This window comes from Mya arenaria, chromosome 11, assembly GCF_026914265.1.
Source record: "Mya arenaria isolate MELC-2E11 chromosome 11, ASM2691426v1".
NCBI classification, from domain to species: Eukaryota; Metazoa; Mollusca; class Bivalvia; order Myida; family Myidae; genus Mya; species Mya arenaria.
Window position 1 is genome coordinate 15,998,221 of NC_069132.1, and position 21,451 is coordinate 16,019,671.

The 21,451-nt window shown below is 34.8% G+C and overlaps 1 protein-coding gene and 1 non-coding gene across 2 annotated transcripts; both read left to right on the forward strand.

The window, feature by feature from the left end:
- The first annotated feature begins 610 nt into the window (after positions 1-610).
- Positions 611-18,858, forward strand: LOC128208250 (two pore channel protein 1-like). The gene is made up of 20 exons (XM_052911734.1): positions 611-1,110; positions 1,356-1,438; positions 1,770-1,890; positions 2,230-2,358; positions 2,705-2,827; positions 3,363-3,481; positions 4,405-4,509; positions 4,716-4,842; positions 6,372-6,573; positions 6,783-6,927; positions 7,129-7,293; positions 7,445-7,512; positions 7,780-7,873; positions 8,049-8,118; positions 8,723-8,951; positions 9,189-9,279; positions 10,154-10,276; positions 10,592-10,704; positions 15,998-16,114; positions 16,273-18,858. The coding sequence occupies exons 1-20, from the start codon at positions 772-774 to the stop codon at positions 16,389-16,391; spliced, it is 2,682 nt and encodes an 893-aa protein (XP_052767694.1). The 5' UTR covers positions 611-771; the 3' UTR covers positions 16,392-18,858.
- Positions 18,859-20,869: 2,011 nt separating this feature from the next.
- Positions 20,870-20,952, forward strand: Trnas-gcu (transfer RNA serine (anticodon GCU)). Its single transcript has one exon. It is a non-coding gene; the product is annotated as a tRNA-Ser (tRNA).
- The last annotated feature ends 499 nt before the right edge of the window (positions 20,953-21,451 follow it).

Genomic DNA, 21,451 nt, shown 5'->3' on the forward strand with positions numbered 1-21,451 from the left:
CGATGGGTTGGGGTAAGTCTTTTATCATGTGATATTAAGCTTTTATAAGTGTACTTTCATATCTTTCATTCCATTTTACAATTTTAGTTGACAATTGTCTTGTTATTATTAAAGCATTGCATGTATCAAAATATTTTGCCATACATGTTTAAAAATTCAATAAAACGTATCATTGTGTTCAATGTTATTTAAACATGTTATTTTACTCGAATACCAAACTTGCATTTCATTGCCTTACTTCTGTGTTTTCTGAGTTGTGATTAATAAATGGGACAACACGGAAACACGCAGAATAATATTATGAAGTTAGAGGATTAATTATTGAAAGTGAGTTCATTCGAAAGTCTTACTACATTGAATGTTTAAACTCAGAAATTTCGTTTCAATTGAAACTATTCATATTGAAAGTAATACGAGATGGAACCTTGTCAACGCAAAATCATTTAAGGTAATTAAATGCAAATGTCCCTAGTGATGTAAAAAATCGTACAAATGTCGGATAATAAAGTACGTTTTTTACATTTTAATAAAGCACACTAATGTTGAACGCTGCATATTTAAGACGAGACTATCCCAAACGCACTTCCTTATGATGAGAGAAAATTTCCGGTGTTTCTGTCAGAAAAAGATTTTTGCACTGATTTGCCATGAAGTATGAAACGAAGTATCAATTTCCGTCGAAAATCTATCTAGGATTCTGGTAATATTTGAACTGAGTATTAATGTATGTGTGGTAATGTGTTGGTGTGTGGATATGTTTAATTATTTGTAATGTCGACGTCTGACCCACAAGCCGCCAGTGCTGCTGTGGACATTGACACGGTTTCGTTTACTGAAAATTACCTCGAAAAAGAAGATAGCCCTTTAAATAATAAATCCGGAGAAAACTCAAATGGTAACAATGACAAAGAGATCCCAACGATTGTTATTGACACAACGGACGAAAATAAAGATGATCGAACGGTGACGCTTCGCCGGAAGGAGGCGCACTTCTGTGAGCAGGCGGAAGCCGTGACGGTCGACGACTACCGCTACTTGGAGTACCTGCATCCACAGAGCACCTTTCGCCGGAAGGAGATGATAGGCAGCGAGAAGATGATCAGTGACGCGGTAACTATCAAACGCGTCCACGGAAGCTTTCTTTTGAACTTGTAAATGTCTGTCCTCAGATAACCCTCTGATAGCAAAATACATATTGAAGAAACTTCCGAAAGACCCGTCTTCCGATACGTATATCTTATGGCATTACTATTTGTATAGCAAACGTCAAAACATTTTTTCTCGTTTACGATTGTGATTTTCATTGCCTTTTTGGTGCAAGTTTAATGATTTATCACTCGCCTTTAATCAATTAGGAGCTGCGTTTTGCGGCCACTCTTGTCCACGACGCAATGGAGGGTCGCACCGTGGACATCAAGACGGAAGCGAGATACGTCAGGTATTCGGTGTTTATATAAAAGCATAATACTCTAAACAGTTCAAACTGGGTTGGTCAATGTCTAATTCGCTAGCATCTTGCATATGACCGTAAAATAATAGGGACAAGCACAATAGCCCAAAATTACTATTTTTAATTTATATGGTGTATATTATGTAGTGCCCTTAAAATATAACATTTTAGGCAATGTAGTTACTACCTTGTGCAAAACAGGGTTTATAATTATTTGATTTTTGGTCTACTTTGCTCGTTAATGTATTTTTCCTTGTATTATTGAAACACTAGAATCTCACACTTAGCACTATGAAGTCACGTTTGTGTCTTCTCACAGGTCTTACAACCTGTACAAGAGCTGGCCGTTGACGTATCTGCTGTACGCGGCCATCTCCGTCAACTTGTCCCTTGTGTTATTCGAGGAGCCAGCGGACCCCGCCCTAAGTCTACCCATACACGTAATGTGTCTACAAGATAAACAATATAACTCAGAATAATCCATAAGCATGTTTTTGTGTTCTCTTTTTCAAGCAATTGGAACGTTTATTAAAATGGAACTGCATCCGCGATATATATTTTTATATAAGGCAAATACAATTATTAATTATTTAAATGTGTTCTTGTAAAATGTAGTATGCATACTAGCTTAAAGGAAATAACAAATCAAATTCAAAGTATAACTTTAATAGTGTTACATAGTTTTATTATGTCTGCATAAAACCGGGAAAGTTATTCCATTAACTCGGGTATTTAGTGATCTTATTAATGCTACAAATGTGCTGCCCACCCTAATCCAGGTGACGATGCCGGTAGAGGCACTGTGTCTTATCTACTTCACCATCCGTACAGTCCACAACTTCCACTGGCGGAGAACGAGTCGCTTCTTTAGGGACCTTAAAAATATCTGCATCATCGCCATCATAGCGGTCAGTATACATACTGTATAGCATATGCATACTGTATATTTCCAATGTATTTGTAATATCATCGTTTCTCGTTTGTGATAACATCGTTGGAACAGTTTATAATATTTCGCCATCTGAATGTATTTTGTAAGTGTCCTGGTTTTAACTTGGTAACCAGAGCTTTTTTCCAGTACAATTGTAATAGCCACCGATGCATTCTATAAATCTGTTCTGTCTCCCACCTCAGTATAGATTAATTCTTATGACCCTACACTTGTTGATATACCGAAAGTGGCATCGAACTCGCATCGAGTCAGCTCACAGATGCTTATAAAATAAATAAATGCGCAATTATCTAATTTTACAGTTGACTGTGGTGGACATGATAGTGTACCTAATCTGGTTGAGGGCAGTCCCGAGCGGACATCATGTACGGTTTTCCCGCATCCTCCGGCCTCTGGTCCTTGTCAACTTCTCCGACGGCAGACAGGTACGCATCCGTTTCTTGAAGAATTCTATATCGTCGGAGCTGGAATATTGTGTTTTTATGACATTATGTTTTTAATTTCAATCATTGAATGCCTGAAATCTGTTAAGACTGACAGGTCAAAGTGATTTCGAGTGCAAATATGTAATTAATAACATTTTTACTTTGTTATACACAAAAGCACGATTTTGACTGTTGGGTTGCTATTTTCAAAGTGCTGTGAAATCTTCAGAGTTTTGCAATAAAACTTCAAAAATAAAACTTTGCTTCACTTGGAAAAGATTTACCTATGTAAAAAAGACGATTAATTAAAACGAAAAATAAAGGATTATCTTTATGACTTTACAGGTCGGATTGATTTCTCAAATGGTGTCATTTACGTACTACACGTTTTTTTTTTTCGCCCGATTGCATTGGAAAAACATTCCCTTCCACTTTATTATGTCTTGTAAGCCGGGAGTTAGATTTAAACTGATAGAGGGTATTACTCGGTTTTCTAGACCTTATTATTCCATACAAACTTTCGTCCTTCTCGCAGATTCGACGAGCGTGGAGGAATATGCGGCGGACCATTAAGGAAATCATTCACGTCGTAGTTCTCTTCTACTTCTTCATCTTCGTCTTCGCTCTAATCGCCTTCCAGATCTTTTCTTCAAGGTGAGCTTCAATATAAAACACAGAGATGTAATGAATTACTTGAAAACTGAGGTAACAACGAGCAATTCACACATACTGGAACAAGTGATTAACACTAGCAGATGACAGCTGATATATATCCTATACTGGTTCTGTAAGGATTTTCGGACAAAATGCAATGATTCGGACAAATGATAAAAGCGTTTCCTCTATACAAGCGAGTAAGTTACCCTTGAAGACGCAATTTTAGCGTTGCATCGTTGTACAAAATTCCACTAAGTTGAAATTTTGGCCAAGGATTGCATCATTAAAATACAACCAAATCTAATGTTTCACACGTATAGAAGCAGAAAATAGCATAGTCTAAGAAGCTTTTCATATCATTTCTGTCAAAAAGTAATTCAGAAATTAAAGTCACTTGTTTGTTTACATCGGTTGTGACATGTGGTTACTCATGTGAGAACCCCTTTGAAGTCATGTGAATTCCAACCCTAATGTAAAACTGCAATCTTTAAAGAAATAATGTCCACCCAGATATGTTTTTTCGGAACACTTTTCTAAAATACCTTCTTAGTAACTAATATCAACATTTATGGCATTTTAATAAATGCACGTTTTTCATTGAAACGGTGTTTGGTTTCCTTCAATCCATACTAATTCGACTTCCCTGTTCATAATGTAACTTTGACCTTGGACAATACATAAATAAGCAGGTTTAAATCGTGTCCAAAAACGGAAAAGTAGGGACTTAACATGGCAGTCGACATTTAGTATTTTAACAGTTAAAAACTTCACAAATATACAGACGAAAAACCTCCAAACCAGTCCGAAAATTCTTACAGAACCAGTAAGAGAATGAAGAAAAAGACGGTTTGACTAAATTGAACATCGCTGCTTTTGAATAATGCTGATAACATTTGTACCGTCTATCTTTTCGCCCTCAGGGAGGACATCAAGTACCCGGACGGACGACCGTACTTCAAGACGTACTTCGAATGTGTGTGGGAACTATATGTCCTCGTCACCACCTCAAACAATCCAGACGTCATGTAAGAGTCATGTAAAACAAATAACCATTAAATTGTATATTCTGCTTAACACTATGTTAAATATATAAACTAATTATCAGTAAGTATTTCATAACAAAAATATATTCGATTTATTGCTTGATTCGTTGAATTATTGACTAATAAATGGATTATTTCCTTTATATCGACTTGTTTATTGACTGGTTAATTAAACGTTTTGGCGCTAGGATCCCAGCACTGACAAAGAGCCGCTTCTACTGTATCTTCTTCTCTGTGTACATCGTGGTGTGCTTCTACATGTTGCTTAACGTCTTCCTCGCGGTCGCTTACCACAGCTACAACGAGAACATGAAGGTAAACCAGTTATCCAATTGTGGAAACCTAAGACGTCTTGTGTTCCACTGCTGGATATTTTAATTTAAGATTTTTATACCGTAAATCCTGATGGCCTTATTAAGTGGTGAAGGCGTCGATTTTCTATTTTTTCCCTTCACTTTAATAGCTTTGGTTCACATTACCCTATAAAATATAAATATTTTGACAAACTGTAATTTTATTCTGCAATTTCGGTTCCTTAACATGTGATACAATAAATGTTTTCAGGTGTATTGCCGGGGAAACTATATTTCGGTTAAAAAATATGAGAGAGTCCGTTTGAATGCTATTCAGAAATTGAAATAGCGCACATACCACACATAGAATCAGAATGAACTAACCAGATATAACTGTTTTTAACAAATCTAGAAATCAATGTTAAAAGTCAACTCTGTGGCAGTCAACTGACAGAGGAAGTAACTTGTTCCAGATAGCCGTCACAAGTGTTATTCATTGGCGATATTTTTCCTGTTTGTTCCTTTTATTTCTGTGATATTTAGAGTATTTACGATTTGAAAAGTGTTAACTATAAGGGGTTATTTTAACGCAGATTATGTAATATTACATGTATTAGGTACCGTAACTCGACACTTTCCCAGTAAACGTACTTGGCGTCAATTACACATGTATTTAGCATTTTTGAAAACTCTATAACAGAACGAGTGCTTTCTGTTGCACATTTGTCATGTAAACACGTTCAATACTGTTTTGTAAAGGTATACACTTAATATATCGACCGAAAATACGGATGCATATGTTACGTTTGCGTGGGGGTATAATGGTAAATCAGTTAATGGAATGCGGATATGACGGTAAATTAGTTAATGCAATGTGGATATGACGATAAATTAGTTAATTCAATGGGTCATGGCGGTAAATCAGTTAATTCAATGGGCCATGGCGGAAAATCAGTTAATGAAATGTGGATATGACGATAAATCAGTGAATGCAATGGGTCATAGCGGTCAATCAGTTAATGGAATGCGGAAATGACGATAAATCAGTTAATGCAATGAGGGATATGACGGTCAATCAGTTAATGCAATGCGGATATGATGGTAAATCAGTTAATGCAATGCGGATATGACGGTAAATCAGTTAATGCAATGCAGATATGACGGTAAATCAGTTAATGTAATGCGGATATGACGGTAAATCAGTTAATGCAATGCGGATATGACGGTCAATCAGTTAATGCAACGGGGGATATGACGGTCAATCAGTTAATGCAATGGGTCATGACGGTAAATTAGTTAATGCGATGGGGGATATGACGGTCAATCAGTTAATGCAATGGGTCATGAGGGTAAATCAGTTAATGCAATGGGCAATGACGGTAAATCAGTTAATGCAATGCGGATATGACGGTAAATCAGTTAATGCAATGCGGATATGACGGTAAATCAGTCAATGCAATGCGGATATGACGGTCAATCATTTAATGCAATGCAGATATGACGGTAAATCAGTTAATGCAATGGTGTTTTAACCTCTGGGCTTTTTTGTAGGACGAAATTAGACGCAGTTCGCGAGAGAAGAAAAAGAAGCTAGGACAGGCGTTCGATGTGATCAAGATTGACCACAATGGAATGGACATGGTTACCTATCGCACGTGGAAGCGCCTCATGAAACTCGCAAAACCGGGTCTCTCGAAGAACCAGGTCGATCTACTAATGTTGATTCTGGATATGGATAATTCTGGACATATAGGTGAACGTTCATGAACAACTGAGCACTCTGAATATCTCTTACACCTTCTTTTCCGTTCTTTCAATAGAACCCAGATTTATAACAGTGTTATGGTACAACAATTCAGCCGACAGCACTTTCACGAAAAATAGAAGCTTATTTATTTTAGCTTGTGTGTAACACTTGATTTAGCAGCCTCACTAAATATTTAATCAGATTTTTCCGTTCAGGTCGGCGCGAGTTTATGAATGTTGCCGATCTTCTCAATGTTCCTGTGTCTGAAGTAGAAGACCGGATAATTTGGTTGGAGAAAGTAGTTCCTCAATTATACAACTCGAGGCCCAGTGAATACTTGAAGTCATTTGTAGATAGTGTGTAAGGATTGAATCAATACATTCCTTATTTTGTTATTGTTTAAATTTATGTAAAGCACATACAAATTCTTATACTTTAAATTCAATGGCTTTTAAGATTTGCAATTCCGTTTATAACACATTATGAGGACCTTCAGCATACAATCCTGATTGAATCGTTTCATCGAAAAATGAGAACTTCTCGATATGTAATTATTTACAGGTTCTTCAAACTGATGTACGATATCATAGTTCTGATTGAGATATTCCTGATTGGTTTCGCAGTGAAGTGGGTATCCGTGCCTTTCTGCATTCTGTATAGCATTGAGATATTACTCAAGGTGTACACGTTCGGGCCTAAACTGTACTTTCGACGTTCAAGCAATTGGTACGAATTTAATATGACTTTTATGAATAAATAAATTGATTTAATACTGATGTGAAGTGACACATAACAATAAACACTTTTCAAATTGAATCTTGAAATATGTCATAAATGTCATATGTCTAAGTTCATAACTTTTCGGACAACATTTCAGGTTCGACGTTGCTATAACGTCGCTAGCTTTGGTGTTTCTCGTTATCGGCTCTGCTTATACTCCGACAGGTTAGTATTAAGAATTTATTTTTTATTTCAAACCATCCTTTATAATTCAAAATACATAGACAACTCAATTCAGGATGAGTTACTGTATATTTTGAAATTGATGCGAATTGTACATTGCACTGTATAGCACATTCTGGAAAATACTTCCTTCGGCAGCAGAATATTTATTCAAACTATGAAAACAACATTCTCTATTCATTGACTGTTTATCGGTTCGTTTTTTGTTTTGAAAACTAGTCCTTTATACATTTACTCATCCTTATATAGACCAGACCAGCGTCGTGATATTGCGAGAAACAACTCAGACTGTCAAGGTTATACGGATATTCCGAATTCTTCGCCTCCTTGTTCATATCCAAAGGTACACTGTTCTTATTTAACGGTTAACGCCGATACATTTGCATGCGTAATGCAAATACTTTCAAATGCGCAACGCCGTATGTGTAACGATTGTATAATGTACTGATTTTTGTTATAATTCCTTAGTTAATCAAGCTCAATAAGTATATATCTGTAATTATTTTTTTCTGTTTCAGATTCAAAATTATAACAAACACGCTAGTCAACATTTCCTTGTCCATTCTGATGTATTGCGGCATACTCTTCGTAAGCCCATTAAATTTTATTTTTCTAAGAAAAGAACCACTCAATAAGCTCAATTTTAGAATTTATTGAATTTTATAATTATTTCATATACACTTTTTTAAATCAAGCCTTTTCATAGAGGTATGGATGCGGAATTAATTTTCTATACATAATTTGCATATGTAACGGTCCGCTGTATGCGGCGGATGTGCGTTCATAGTCTCCACTTCTATGCACTTGATAGAAAGCTCAGCTGTCCTGTGAGGCATAGTAAAATGGAACTTCAACAATCTTTAAAGCTCTGCTTTCCTGATGGTTGAAGTGTCACGGTCCCCTGTAGGCGGCAGAGGTCTACAGCGGCGGAGGTGCGTTCATAATAATATTCCGTATAAAACGGAAGTACGTTCATACCGGATGTAAACTTGGTTGGTAATATGCAAATTAGCAAATCCCGGGCTATGTGAGAATAGAAAAGTTAGTGTGTATAAAGACCAGTGGACCCCTTAAAGGTCGAGCATTCTTTTCCCTGAAGGGATCTGTTGGTGTTTGTTTCATTACGCCAGAAAGCTCGGCTATCTGGTGTTTGTTTGTTTGAAGTTGCACGTTACACATATTCACATTTCAGATTATATTTTACATCTTTGCTATCATCGGTATGGAAGTGTTCAAGGGCAAAATCAAGACGCGCGATTCGATCCCGACAAACACAACTAACACCTCATTGCTTTACTGCGGAAACGAAGTCCTAAAAGACAGCGTCTTTCATGAAAGCAACTATTGTTATCTGAATTTTAACGACATCGTCAGCTCTACCCTTGTCCTATGTACTGTCTTGTTCGAGAACAACTGGCACAGTAATGAAATAGTTTATTATATTTTTGCATTTATAAGTCGTTTTAAATTCAACAGCATTTTACTTAATTTTGAATAGTAATGACATCGCATCACATCTTTAACACTCGGTTAAACATTACCATTGCTGGAAATGTAAATTCAAACGAAATATATTATTTATTACTGGAATCTTATATACGTCGATTATACTAAAAGTAGATTAATTTATTTTCAATTAATTTTCAATATTGTTTCAGTTCTTGCCAACGGGTTCGTGCTTGTGACAACTAAAGCAGCTCGGGCGTACTTCGCCATCTTTTACGCATGTGTCACCGTAGTCGTTATGAAGTAAGATTTGCGTTCATTTCATATTTGTTATGCGTGTGAAGTCTGTTTGTGGTGTTTGTACGTGTGTATATTGTGTTTGTACGTTTGTGTCGCTAGTTCAGTGTCTTTTGGGCCATTGCCTTCTGCCTCGAGGATTTGTTCTTGAATGTGAAATACTTGGCATGTCCGTGAAGTTTTCATTGCATTATTTGTTTGTGTTTTTAAAAGAAATTTTAACATTTGAGTTCGACATTGAAATGAAACAAGTTCGTTTTGGACAGTCTCATAATTGCATGTTTGGCTCATAATTTTTTTAACATTTTCGTTACTGTTTAGATTAGTTAGTTACATGGCCCCTTTTCAATAACGTGTGTCTATTGTGTTTTAACGTTTGTGTCTCTTGTTCAGTGTAGATTAGGTCATTGCCTTGTGCCTCAAAACGGGGTTTATATTTGAATGTTGTCTATTTGGCCTATCCCGTAAGTATTCATTGCATTATTTTTGTGCTTTTAAATGGAATTTTAACGTTTGAGTTGGACATTGAATTGAAACTGAAGTAATCTTTCGTTTTGGACATTCTCATATTTGCTTGTTTTGATCATTTCCAGGCTTTTCCCATTTTGGCGTTAATTGCATTTGAATAGAAATATCGTTAGAACATTTATCACCTAGATTCTGCCCGTAACTGTACGTGTTTCCCCGAACACTCTTGTAAACTAGTGTAAGGATTAGGACTAAGGTATTTTATTGAAACATGGCCCAGTATTGCAATATCTTTTCTAATAATGATTTGTAACTATAGATAGTGCAGCTGCTGGATACCTTCTTGTAGTTTCCATGGCAATATAACAAACTCTTAACTGTTTTTGCTCTCATACCTTTTGTCCTGTTTTAGCATCATGACGGCGTTTATCGTGGACATGTTCATGTACGAGTACACGATACAGAAGGAAGGCAAAGTCGACTCCACCGTCGAGAAGAAGATCAAAGAACTGGGACTGGGCATCGACGCCGAAACGTATGTTAATCAACTAAGCGTTCTTTTTTTAACAATCTTATTATCAACATTTATATAGATATTCAATCAAGTTCTATTATTATCCCTTGTAAAGAAAGTTCCAAACAATTTGATGAACATGTCCAGTTAGCTGATACAGAACTGGAATCATTTTTTATCATTTTTTTAACAATGTTATAACTAACATACATATATATATTTATGTTTATGTTTCAATCGAGTATTTTTATACCTTGTAAAGTAACAACTGGATGAACATTTGTAGTTAGCCGAAACTGATACAGAACTGTAACCTGTGCATGTTTTTGTCTCCAGTGGTTTAGAAATATCACAGCCAATGTCAGATGAGCAGATGTCCGAATATATGAAGGGTAATAATACCAGGCCTCCTCCTGTCCACCCTTGGATTGAGAAATCAACACTCAGAGGTACATTTGAAATTTTTGAAATTATTTGGAACCCTGGAAATTGTTGCTTGCGTTATCGCTGCAATGGTGGGTAGGGGACGTGTATGTAAGTTTGTTATACACGTACAAGAAAGATAAAAACATTAAAATGGAGCCCAGTACATTTTTTTTCTGAAACAACAACAACAAAACAGTATAGTTTACAAATCATATAAAACATGAACAACAGAAGACGATAACATTTCACGAACAAGATGACATTTTATTACAACTGTTACTTCACTTCATACTCAATTTAATATGTTCTGTATTTTTCACGTGAAAAAAATATACTTTCACTTAGTTTTTGTAATGCCTCTGGATGTTAAATCTTCTGAAACTGTTTGTGACGATCCTGATGTGGTGTTTTCACTGGATACGACTGACTTTGGCCACATTAACCGTGCTTGAGAATTGAAAATAGAAAGCATACAGCTGGGAAGACTTGAAGTGTCAATAGCCTCTAAATACACAGGTAAAATTGGAAAATTTGATGACAATGCCTGACCTTATTTGGTACTGAATCATATACTAATGCTGACAATGATACCCATATTCCGATTATTAATTATGACGACGAATTGGACATAGATATAAACTACGATGAACTTAAACACGCCGTTTTTTTTTCACAAAATAATAATAAAAGTTCGGGCAATGATAATTTAATCGCAGAAATTTTTAAACATTCTTTCGATCAAACATCTGGATTTCTACTCAAACTGTTTAATACTCTATTTAATAACGGCGATTATCCAAACTCATGGGGACTGGGTATAATTGTACCAATCTTCAAAGGGGGGGGGGGACATAGAGGATCCCAAAAACTACAGAGGAATCACTCTGATAAATATTATAGGAAAAATATATTCACAGGTACTATTAAATAGGCTCACAAAATGGTCAAAAGAACATGAAAAAATTATAACGAATCAGTTTGGTTTCCAAAAGGGAAAGTCTACAGTTGATTGTATTTTCATTTTACAGTCCATTATTTCTAAAACACTTAGCTCGAAATAGAAATTGTATTGTGCGTTTTTAGATTATGAAAAATGTTTCGATAAAATAGATATATTACATCTATGGCAAAAACTACTTAACGAAAATGTGAGTTCAAAAGTGGTAAAGGCGCTTCAAGCTATATGTATAGCGTTGTCAAATCTTGTGTACGGTATAATTCGAACACATCACGGTATTTTGAATCAAATATCAGTGTTAAACAAGGGGATCCAAGTTCCAGTCTGATGTTTTTATTTTTCGTGAACGACATTATAAATAATATTAACGCTGATATAGCTGGTATTTTTACAGCAAATGAAATCAAGATATTTCTGTTACTCTTTGCAGATGATGCGGTGTTATTTGCTCAAACACCAGAAGCATGACAGTCTATGTTAAATGACCTGGAACGATATTGCAATGACTGGGGACTAAAAATAAATACCACCAAAACAAAAGTTATGATATTTGAAAATGGACGTCACACAAACTTTGAATTCTTACTCTGTTATACTATACTAGACGTTGTAAAATCCTTCAAATATTTGGGCATCCACTTTTTTAAAAATGGCAATTGGTTTCGAACACAAAAGCGACTAGCACAGCACGCTTCATACGCACTCCATAACTTATTTATCGTTTTCAACCAAATCGAGTTACATTCAATTGATAAATGCAAACTATTCGACAGTCTTGATTCACCAATTATTAACTATAGTGCGGAGGTATGGGGAAATCACGAATCTAAAAATATAGAAATAATCCATTGTAAATTTCTCCGAAAAATTTTAAACGTAAAAAAGTCGACCAATTTAGACGGATTATACGGTGAACTTGGGCGCTTCCCTATGATAATAGCTAGGCGATTAATAAAATATTGGATTAAAATATTAAAATCAAATAATGCGTTATTGGTAAATCCATATACATTTCTCAAGACTGACGCTGATAACAATAACATATATGGAGGTAAAAATTGGGCTAATCAAATTAAAGTAATATTAAACCAAATAGGAATGACAAACATCTGGCAAAATCAATACACTGCTGATATCAGCTTTGAATTAATTAAACAACGCATTGTCGATATATATAAGCAAACTTGGTATGAAAACATTAACAACTCTAGTAGACTATCACCATACGCAAGGTTTAAGCATGACTTTCAGTTTGAAAAATATCTAAACTGCGTTAATGAAAATAAATATAGAATAGCTATTACAAAATTTAGACCTTCGTCACACGACCTAGCCATTGAAACTGGAAGGTATATAAACATTATAAGATCGGAACGTAAATGCTTACACTGTAACATGAATGTCGTAGAAAGTGAGTATCATTTCTTAATCGTATGTCCTAAATACAAAATCCTCCGACAACAATATCTCAAACCTTATTATAACTCGTGGCCTAATCTTAATAAATTTGACAATCTTTTGTCATTAACATCTGTTCACAGTATTAACAACTTAGCGAAGATTATCTATTTTGCCTTAGAACAAATGCTACAGCAATAACACTTCATTATTGATCATTTATCTGAATGTAAATCTTAACGTATTGAAATATGTAAATTGTTACTATGTCTTGTTGTAACATGACACCTACTTTCTTGAATGCTTGACCTCTCTGTAAATAATCTGTGTCTTCATTGTTCCATATTGTACTTTATTATATGGCTATAAATGTGCATATGCCGTTTAATGCTGAATAAAGATATGCTATATGTTATGTTATGTATCTCTTTCAACTCCATTCGCTCCTTACAAAATGTTCGGAAATGACACAAACTGTGACAAAGCTGTTTTGTAATGCTTATGTTATCCCTTCATCTAAATATTCACCAATTTGAAAGTTCCTATCGCTAAACACTATCGTTTCGTTGAAATCATTGGATTCTTTTTCGAGTTTCTTTTAAGATTTGGATAATTTTTTCCTATGACAAACTCCGTGTCTTCAGATGGATATGAAAGAAACACAGCATGCTTCAAGATGGTATTTCTGCAATAATTTACTGTATAACTGCTAATGGCCTGTTCACGTCCCAGTTTGCAGACTAGAAACACAGCGACGACCGCCAGAGCAATAACGCTACAACCAGCTATCAGGAATGTTTTCCAGCAGACCATGGCTTGCTCCTTAATGCAAACATTTTGTATATCTTCTGGGATAGTTTGAACACTTTCGTGAGTTAGAAAATAATACGAGTTTTCTCTTTTGGCACATGTATGGGAAAAGTTTAAATTCTGGACTGAAATAAATCTGATTACATTACAGAAACAATCAAGTTGAATTCTATTCAGCAGTACAGAAAGTGTGTCAATCGATTCTGGGAAACATTAACTAGCTGAATGTTTGGGTTATTTGTGATGAAGTCCACGGGTAACTTTATAATACCGTTGGCCGCAATATTAAGCTCTCGTAGCTGTGGTATGCTAGTAACTAGAGTCGTGAGCTGATATTCTGTAAAATGTTGAAGTTTTAAACCTTCAATTAAAAGAATGTATACCTTGTTACCGGAATGTTGTTAAATAAATGTGGGACAACCGCTGGTCCATCGGCTGTTACCTTCTAATTTGAATTATCAAATAATTCAATTGTTTCAAACCGGAAAACGAGCCCAAAGGATTTGAAATTTTATCATGCGATGCTAGACAAAAAGTTCTGTTCATGATTACAAAAGCCCTTGGAAGTATACCAGAACAATGCTGTCAACAGTGATGATCGTATGAAAAGAGTGGTTATTTGCATCCTCTGTCGTGCGTATTTTGCCACTTTTGACATATTTTCGATAGTTTTCTATCAGGAAGTGGTTCTTTTGGATACATTGTACCGTCAGAAAGCACGGGCAAAATTGTTATCGAGCTTCAACACTTCTAATCTGTGGAGAGCCAACATTGTTGACATACAGTTAATGTAGCCAAACATGTTAGTCCCGGACATATTTAAGTCAAGTGGATTTTGTTCAAACGATTCTTCTATAGTTCATATTCTTACATCTTAGATGATGTCTAAAACTCACAGGCATGTTGTATTCATGTGTTCGAAAGAACGGATATTGCAAACTTCAGCATTATGTATGCCGCTATGATTAAGTGTGTGATGACGGTATGCAGTCAAGTTTAGCAAACTATCTGTTACTTTCTGCAATGTTATGTTGCTGTTCAGAGATAAATCCAGTTTCTTCAACGAAGACAAGACAGTGAACGCTTCAGGTTCTATGTCAAAATGTTTTCACCAAGGACATGAACTGGGACGCAACTCTCTCACCACTTCCCGTGTCTGCAACATGTAGCTCAATAACCTGGCGTAAAGGTTTACCAATGTCATTTAAGGACCGCAATTCACCATTTCCGAACAGGTGAAGGACGACACGATCATCGACAAAATGTTCGTTTAGCTCATCTAAAGGCTATTGTTCTTAAAGAAACATTTTCTTGACTGTTGTTACATTAACAATCGCCTAATGACAATAGTTTTATGAGTCTATCACAGCTTTCTGCCCAAACATAAGCATATTCAGCCATGCATATTAAAATAACTAGTGTCAAGTTCATTTTCAATGTATCCCTAATTATCATGTCAAATTACTTGCTGAACACGATCTTTAACTTATGTAAAAACACATTATGTTTATCATTGAAACCAAAACAAAAAAGAAACAAAAGCTTTCACAGTATGTGACGAATGCCCCCAAATGTGACATTGACCTTAAAACAATATCAGTTCATAAAAAAGGGAATGAAAGAAAATGTAAAGTCCAATTTGTTTAACCAATATGGCTGGTGCGTTTGTAAGACCTCATTGCATTATGTCTAACCAACATAGCTCGTTTGCAAGACCACATGGCTTTATGTCTAACCAACATGGCTGGTGCATTTGCTTTACCTTATTGCATAATGTTTAACCAATATGGCTAGTGCCCTTGAAGACCACATGACATTATGTCGAACCATTATAGCTAGTACTTTTGCAAGACCCAATTGCATTATGTCTAACCGACATGGTCGGTGCATTTCCAATACCAGATGGCATTATGTCTGTGCTGTAGGGTTAAAACTCCTCTATGCTTGACAACAATACACCGTGCGTCTTGCAAATGGGACATTTCCTTTATGTCAGATACATACGGCAAGTTATTTATATTGCCCGAAACATAAAATGCCATCCATATTTGACAACTTTCACTCTTATGGCATTGTATGCAGCATTCCATAGTAAACAAACATATTTAGTTCTGCAAATAACGATGATGAATTCATTTGTGTTTTCCCAGGTTTTCGGAACGCCGAGGTGAGATTTTCAACATTCAGCTCGTACGTAAATAAAAGAAAGAGTTCTATCCCAACGCTAAACAGGTTTGACGGTATACGATTTCACATCAAGAAGAAAGGTATGTGATATTGTGCTTCTAAACTTATTATTATTACTATTTATTGTTATTATTATATAATTAATTATTATTATTATCTTGTAATTTTTTATAGATAGTGAATTGAGAACATCAGATGTTTTGTTTTTCCATGAACACGTACACATATCTTGCTGCAGGTTGGACAAAGATTGAGGTTCTGCTTCAGCAGTTGTATGATGTGGAGTGTGACGTTGACACCACCATCGACTTCAAGGACAGAAGCGAGGAGAATAGGGCGAAGTCTATGCTCGTGTAGAAACACTCTCTTTACGGACAAACAAACACAGGGTTTAAATATTGAATTGGATCTGACGAATGCTTTTAATCGTTTCCCATGTATTTTATTGAGGATGAATAAAACATCTCAGGCAAATCTTGAGAATATTTATTAAAATAAACATTTTTACGTACTAAGTCTAAACTTTTGGTTTCATTTTTAGAATTTTAAAATGTATAATTAGAAACATTTCATAAATGATAACCATGCATTGAAATATAAATTATAACTATAAAACAAATCGGTTCGGCAAAAGAAAGAGTCAATGTTCGAACCACTTGCTTCATTACACGATAGAAACTAGAGGGAGAAGCCCAAGCATATTTGGGCTATACATTGATATAGTCTATTTTAATGCATGGATATTATTTATGTCTTGGTTAGATAGAATGTCATTTTTCTGTCTTTTGCTCGACAAACAGATATCTTAGCTTGTTCTCTGGCGAGCTCCTCCATCAAATTCATTTCCAACAAAAGGACACGCTTGCGTTGATCGGGCGATTCGGGCATTTCGCCATTACAATGGCCACCACTGGTTGTATCACCAGGAAGTTCTGTGGTTGATTGGGCTACGCCACTGTCAGCATCAGAAACTTATCTGTTATATTGACCGCCGTCATTGGGCAATTCGCTGTCAGGCAGTTCAGTTCCATCTGGTTGTTCGCTATCTGTCTCCGCTTTAAACATAAATATTAATTTGAAATAAATATCATATGTATGTATTGCCTAAGAACGATTTAATGTTTGTTATGGTAGACACAGAAGGTGTTTTACTTTATAGTGTATTCAGAAATTATGACTCATATAATGGCTTATGAAAACTGATTTGTTTGATACATTTTGTGAGTGAGTTAAGCGTAGAAAATACGTCCAATTTTCTCAAAAATTAGCCAAATTAGTTACTTTATGTAGATTTTTCAACATAAAAAGATTTTATCGTGATTCCCGTAAATATGACTCCTTTTAAATGTCTTAATACTTCCAAAAATAAGAAAATTACAGAAATAAAAGGATTTTTACATCCATTTTACCAATACAAAAATAACGGAACTTTATGTCCCTGCTTTAAACATCAATTTTAATTTGAAATAAATAAGGCAAACTAATCTTAACAGTTTTAGAAACTTACTGTAGTAGATGGATCATAAAGAAAAGACCCAAATTGTTGTATTCAGAATAGGCAGTAGATTTGCGCAAAATATTCATTTTCATTATGGTGATGCAGAAATTGAAATTGTACCAAAATATTGTTATTTGGGAATGGTTTTTACGTCTGGAGGCTCCTTTATTGAATGTCTGAAAACATTGTCAGAACAAGCACATCAGGAAATTTGTAAAATGAATAAATATCTTCAGAGCTTTGTTAACATATCCACTGAACTGTATTAGATTTATTTTATAAATTAGTTAGGCCAATTATATTTTATGGATTTGAAGTTTGGGTTTTTCCCGTGCAAACAATGTAGCAAGACTACAACCTATGTTTTGTAAGAATTTACTTGGTATTCAAATGTCTACCAAAACGATTTGATTTAAAGAGAACTAGGTATAATTGTTTTTATTCGATGAGAATAACAGCTTTTAAAAAAATGGTTTAAGATATTGCACTATACTGAACGAAAATGCATAAGTATTATATATAAAATAATGTTATGTGAAATTGAAAATAGCCCATAGTAAAACAACTAATGATATGAATGTGATATGCAATTTCGGTTTTCAACATGTTATAAGTTAGAAGACGAGTGTTTGTTACTTGAATTCATATTGTATAATGATATACGAGGTAAATATAGTATTAAGAGATATTATAGAGAAAGACCAAATATGTACAAAACTTTTCACTTGTTAAAATTTAATATTGAAAATGTTGAGAATAAATTAGCTGTATTTATCTTAAATGTTTTTGAAATAAGAAAGACACATACCCATATCCAGGCCAATTAAGGGAGACCTAAATTGCTTTCATGCTGGTCGACCAAAATATATAACCAGATTCAGAAACATGGAAATTCACTATTAAGGTTATAAACATTAGTATAATCATCAGATTGGTATACTGAAATACGATAAAACTGTTGTCTTATGATATGTTTATTTGTTTAATCATTCATTTGTTCGCCAAATATTTTACTTACGAACATATATTTCATATGAATTTGATCATGGTCTATGTATTCTTAATCGAATATGTATGTACAAGCGTAAGTTATACCTACATACAGCAGAGGACGATTTCATAAGTGTCATACTTTAAAATTATATTGAATTATAGAAATATAGTTGTTAACATTGTGATATTTATAAAACTATTTATAAATATGCTCCGCCATACATAAATATATAAGCCATTGTATTACAGTACTTTGATCAAGGGTCATATTGGCCTATTTTAAATATGTATTGTGTTGTATATTTCTTTTGAATAAACTTACTTCTTCCTCCCTGTCCGGCTTGTTCGGCTATTTTTTGAAGATGCTCCAACAGGGAATCTAGAGTCGCTCTTATGATTTGAAATTGAAAACCCATTTTCATATTTATACAACAAATATGTTCTTATTAATTAAAATCAGATATAAAATATCATTTTTGATTTCCACAATTTTTTTTATCCAGAACTGCACTTATATGAACGGTAATGCTAAATCTTAAAACAGCTGCAGTCAATTAAATAAAACTGGTTATTTCTTTGGTAAGGATTAAGTTTGCCAAAATATGTATTGATGGGTCAAAGGTCATCCTATATTTTCTATTAATCAGTCAAAATGTTTTTGTCATTCAAACTAGCCAAAAGTAAACTACCGAACAACTTCTGGTGTATACAATTCGTTGCACATGTTCATAATCCAAAATCTTGTTAAGGCATTATAACGATGCCTAAAACACATACCATGCTTATCAAGTTTTCACACGATGCCTTGTCATCAACCTATATCCCCTACCACGGTATTTGCATTTGGGTTCAATGCGTTGAGCATCCGTTCATTCCTTACTCCTCATCGTCCTCGTCTTTTCCGGGAAGGGACCTGGAGTGAAGTAATGATTTATTGATTGACCAAGGGAACTCTTGACTTGGAGTGTTTCATCTACAAAAATGTCAGGTAAAGTATTTCAAAGGTGGTTTACCCCTAGTGACTTACTGCAGTAACAATGACCGTAAAGGTGGAAATTAATCTTATTAATTATTATTGTAGAATGTGCGCGTTGACTTGTGTGTTTCTTGTTCTTTCGTCTGTTAATAATTTTGCGTGATCGTTGTCCTTCTAAACACAACCATGGTATAGTCTGGCTATTGGACATGTTCCCATGTACGATATATATTGCATCAATGCAGTAAAGGAGAGTGAAACCTTCGTGTTCAGAAATAATTTCGGTTGTTCGCTGTTTGAAATCATCCACGAATCCTCGTATTTCATCCTTTGGAAGAAAAGGAGAGGCAAACAGATCTTCTTCGTGATCCGCTTATAAAAATAAAGCTATATCATTGAATGAATTGGTTAAATATAAACGAAATAGATTCATATTCTGACTTTTGAGCATTTATTTATACGACAATCGATATACAAATAAATTCAATTCAAAATGTTATTGAATACATATCTCTATAAGTGAACATTTTATGTATGTTTCTGATAACTTATGAATGCATGTATGCAATAATTCGAAGATCGACACTGGTTTGCAAAGATATACGAAGTGTACAGCAGAGGTTAAGGAAAACTTACCTAGTTCATTCAATTTGCGCACACTATGCAGCATGGGACGTACATTGTTCTCCGGTAGTTTTCTCTTGTCCGCGGATAATCTGTTCAAGGGCAGTTATCTCCGACTGGTTGAGTCCTGGCTGTTCTTGACAATAGTCAAATGTTTTCAGGTTATTTGTAGTGAATGGTTTGAGTCTGACCTCCGTTAAAGAAGACCTAGGTTGGCCGAAGTCTACTAGACATGTCGATTCAAAATGGATTAAATGTATGAAAACTGTTAATGCGTTTAGATGATACCATGATATTAACTTACATCATCTTATAATTTATAATTTAAAATCAACATGATATTAATAAAATGAAAGGTAAAAATTATTCAGGAAACACCCCAGTCGACAATTTTCATTTATTGCACAATGGCGCTGTTCATATCAGAATTATATGAGGTTCTCTTTGTGGATTTAAAGAAGAGGTGCCTGTGTGATTAAGGCGATGGACTGCTAATTCATTCGGGTCTCTCCGAGTGAGTGCGAATCTGATCATCGTCTAATAAATTTATTTTAAATAGAAAACTAGCATTGACAATATAAGTAAGGAAAAAAAACGCAACAGTTTTCAGCTTCCACTCAATCATTATCTTTCATAAAAGAAAATTCGAAAATAGTCAGAAAACACTCCAGTCGAACTATTTTAATAATATACATTGGTAATGTCTCAATGTAAATTATATGATGTACTATCGATGAATACAACCACGAGGTGGCCGAGTGGTTAAGGCGATGGACTGCTAATCCATTGGGGTCTCCCCGCGTGAGTTCGAATCTCATCCTCGTCGAAACATTTTATTTATTATTCAAGGAACTCCAGTCGAATAAATTAAATAGAACAAATAAAAAAATCTTCAGATGTCACACAATAAGGCGTGGTAAAGGTGATGGTCTGCATATGCATTTGGGTCTCCCCACCTGAGCTCGAATCTCATCCTTGTTGAATGAATCGAGTTTGTTGCCTGCATGGTTCCCACGTGCTTTATGAGAAGTTTCATGACCACACATTATCCACTTCTTTAAAAGTTCTATGGTTAGAAAAAAAACTACAATGGAAACAAGTGATTTATAATATGGTGTTGGTGATATAATTTGTGTATAATGTCGTTGGCATGGTATATTAACTTATCTTTGGTTTTACTCATGAATACTGTTTCAATGTTTTATACATTGTATACCGAAATAAATCTATATATCCATCTAATTTCATCTGAGGTATATTCAACGCAATTTCTATGAAATGTGCAAATGAAGTGGGAACAGTACTTATGTGAAAAACTATTCTTAT

Coding starts and splice junctions, on each gene's coding strand:
- LOC128208250 (XM_052911734.1), top strand. CDS start 772: ATGTCGACGTCTGACCCACAAGCCGCCAGTGCTGCTGTGGACATTGAC. Junction 1,111..1,355: donor AGAAGATGATCAGTGACGCG/GTAACTATCAAA, acceptor TTAATCAATTAG/GAGCTGCGTTTTGCGGCCAC. Junction 3,482..4,404: donor TTCCAGATCTTTTCTTCAAG/GTGAGCTTCAAT, acceptor TTTCGCCCTCAG/GGAGGACATCAAGTACCCGG.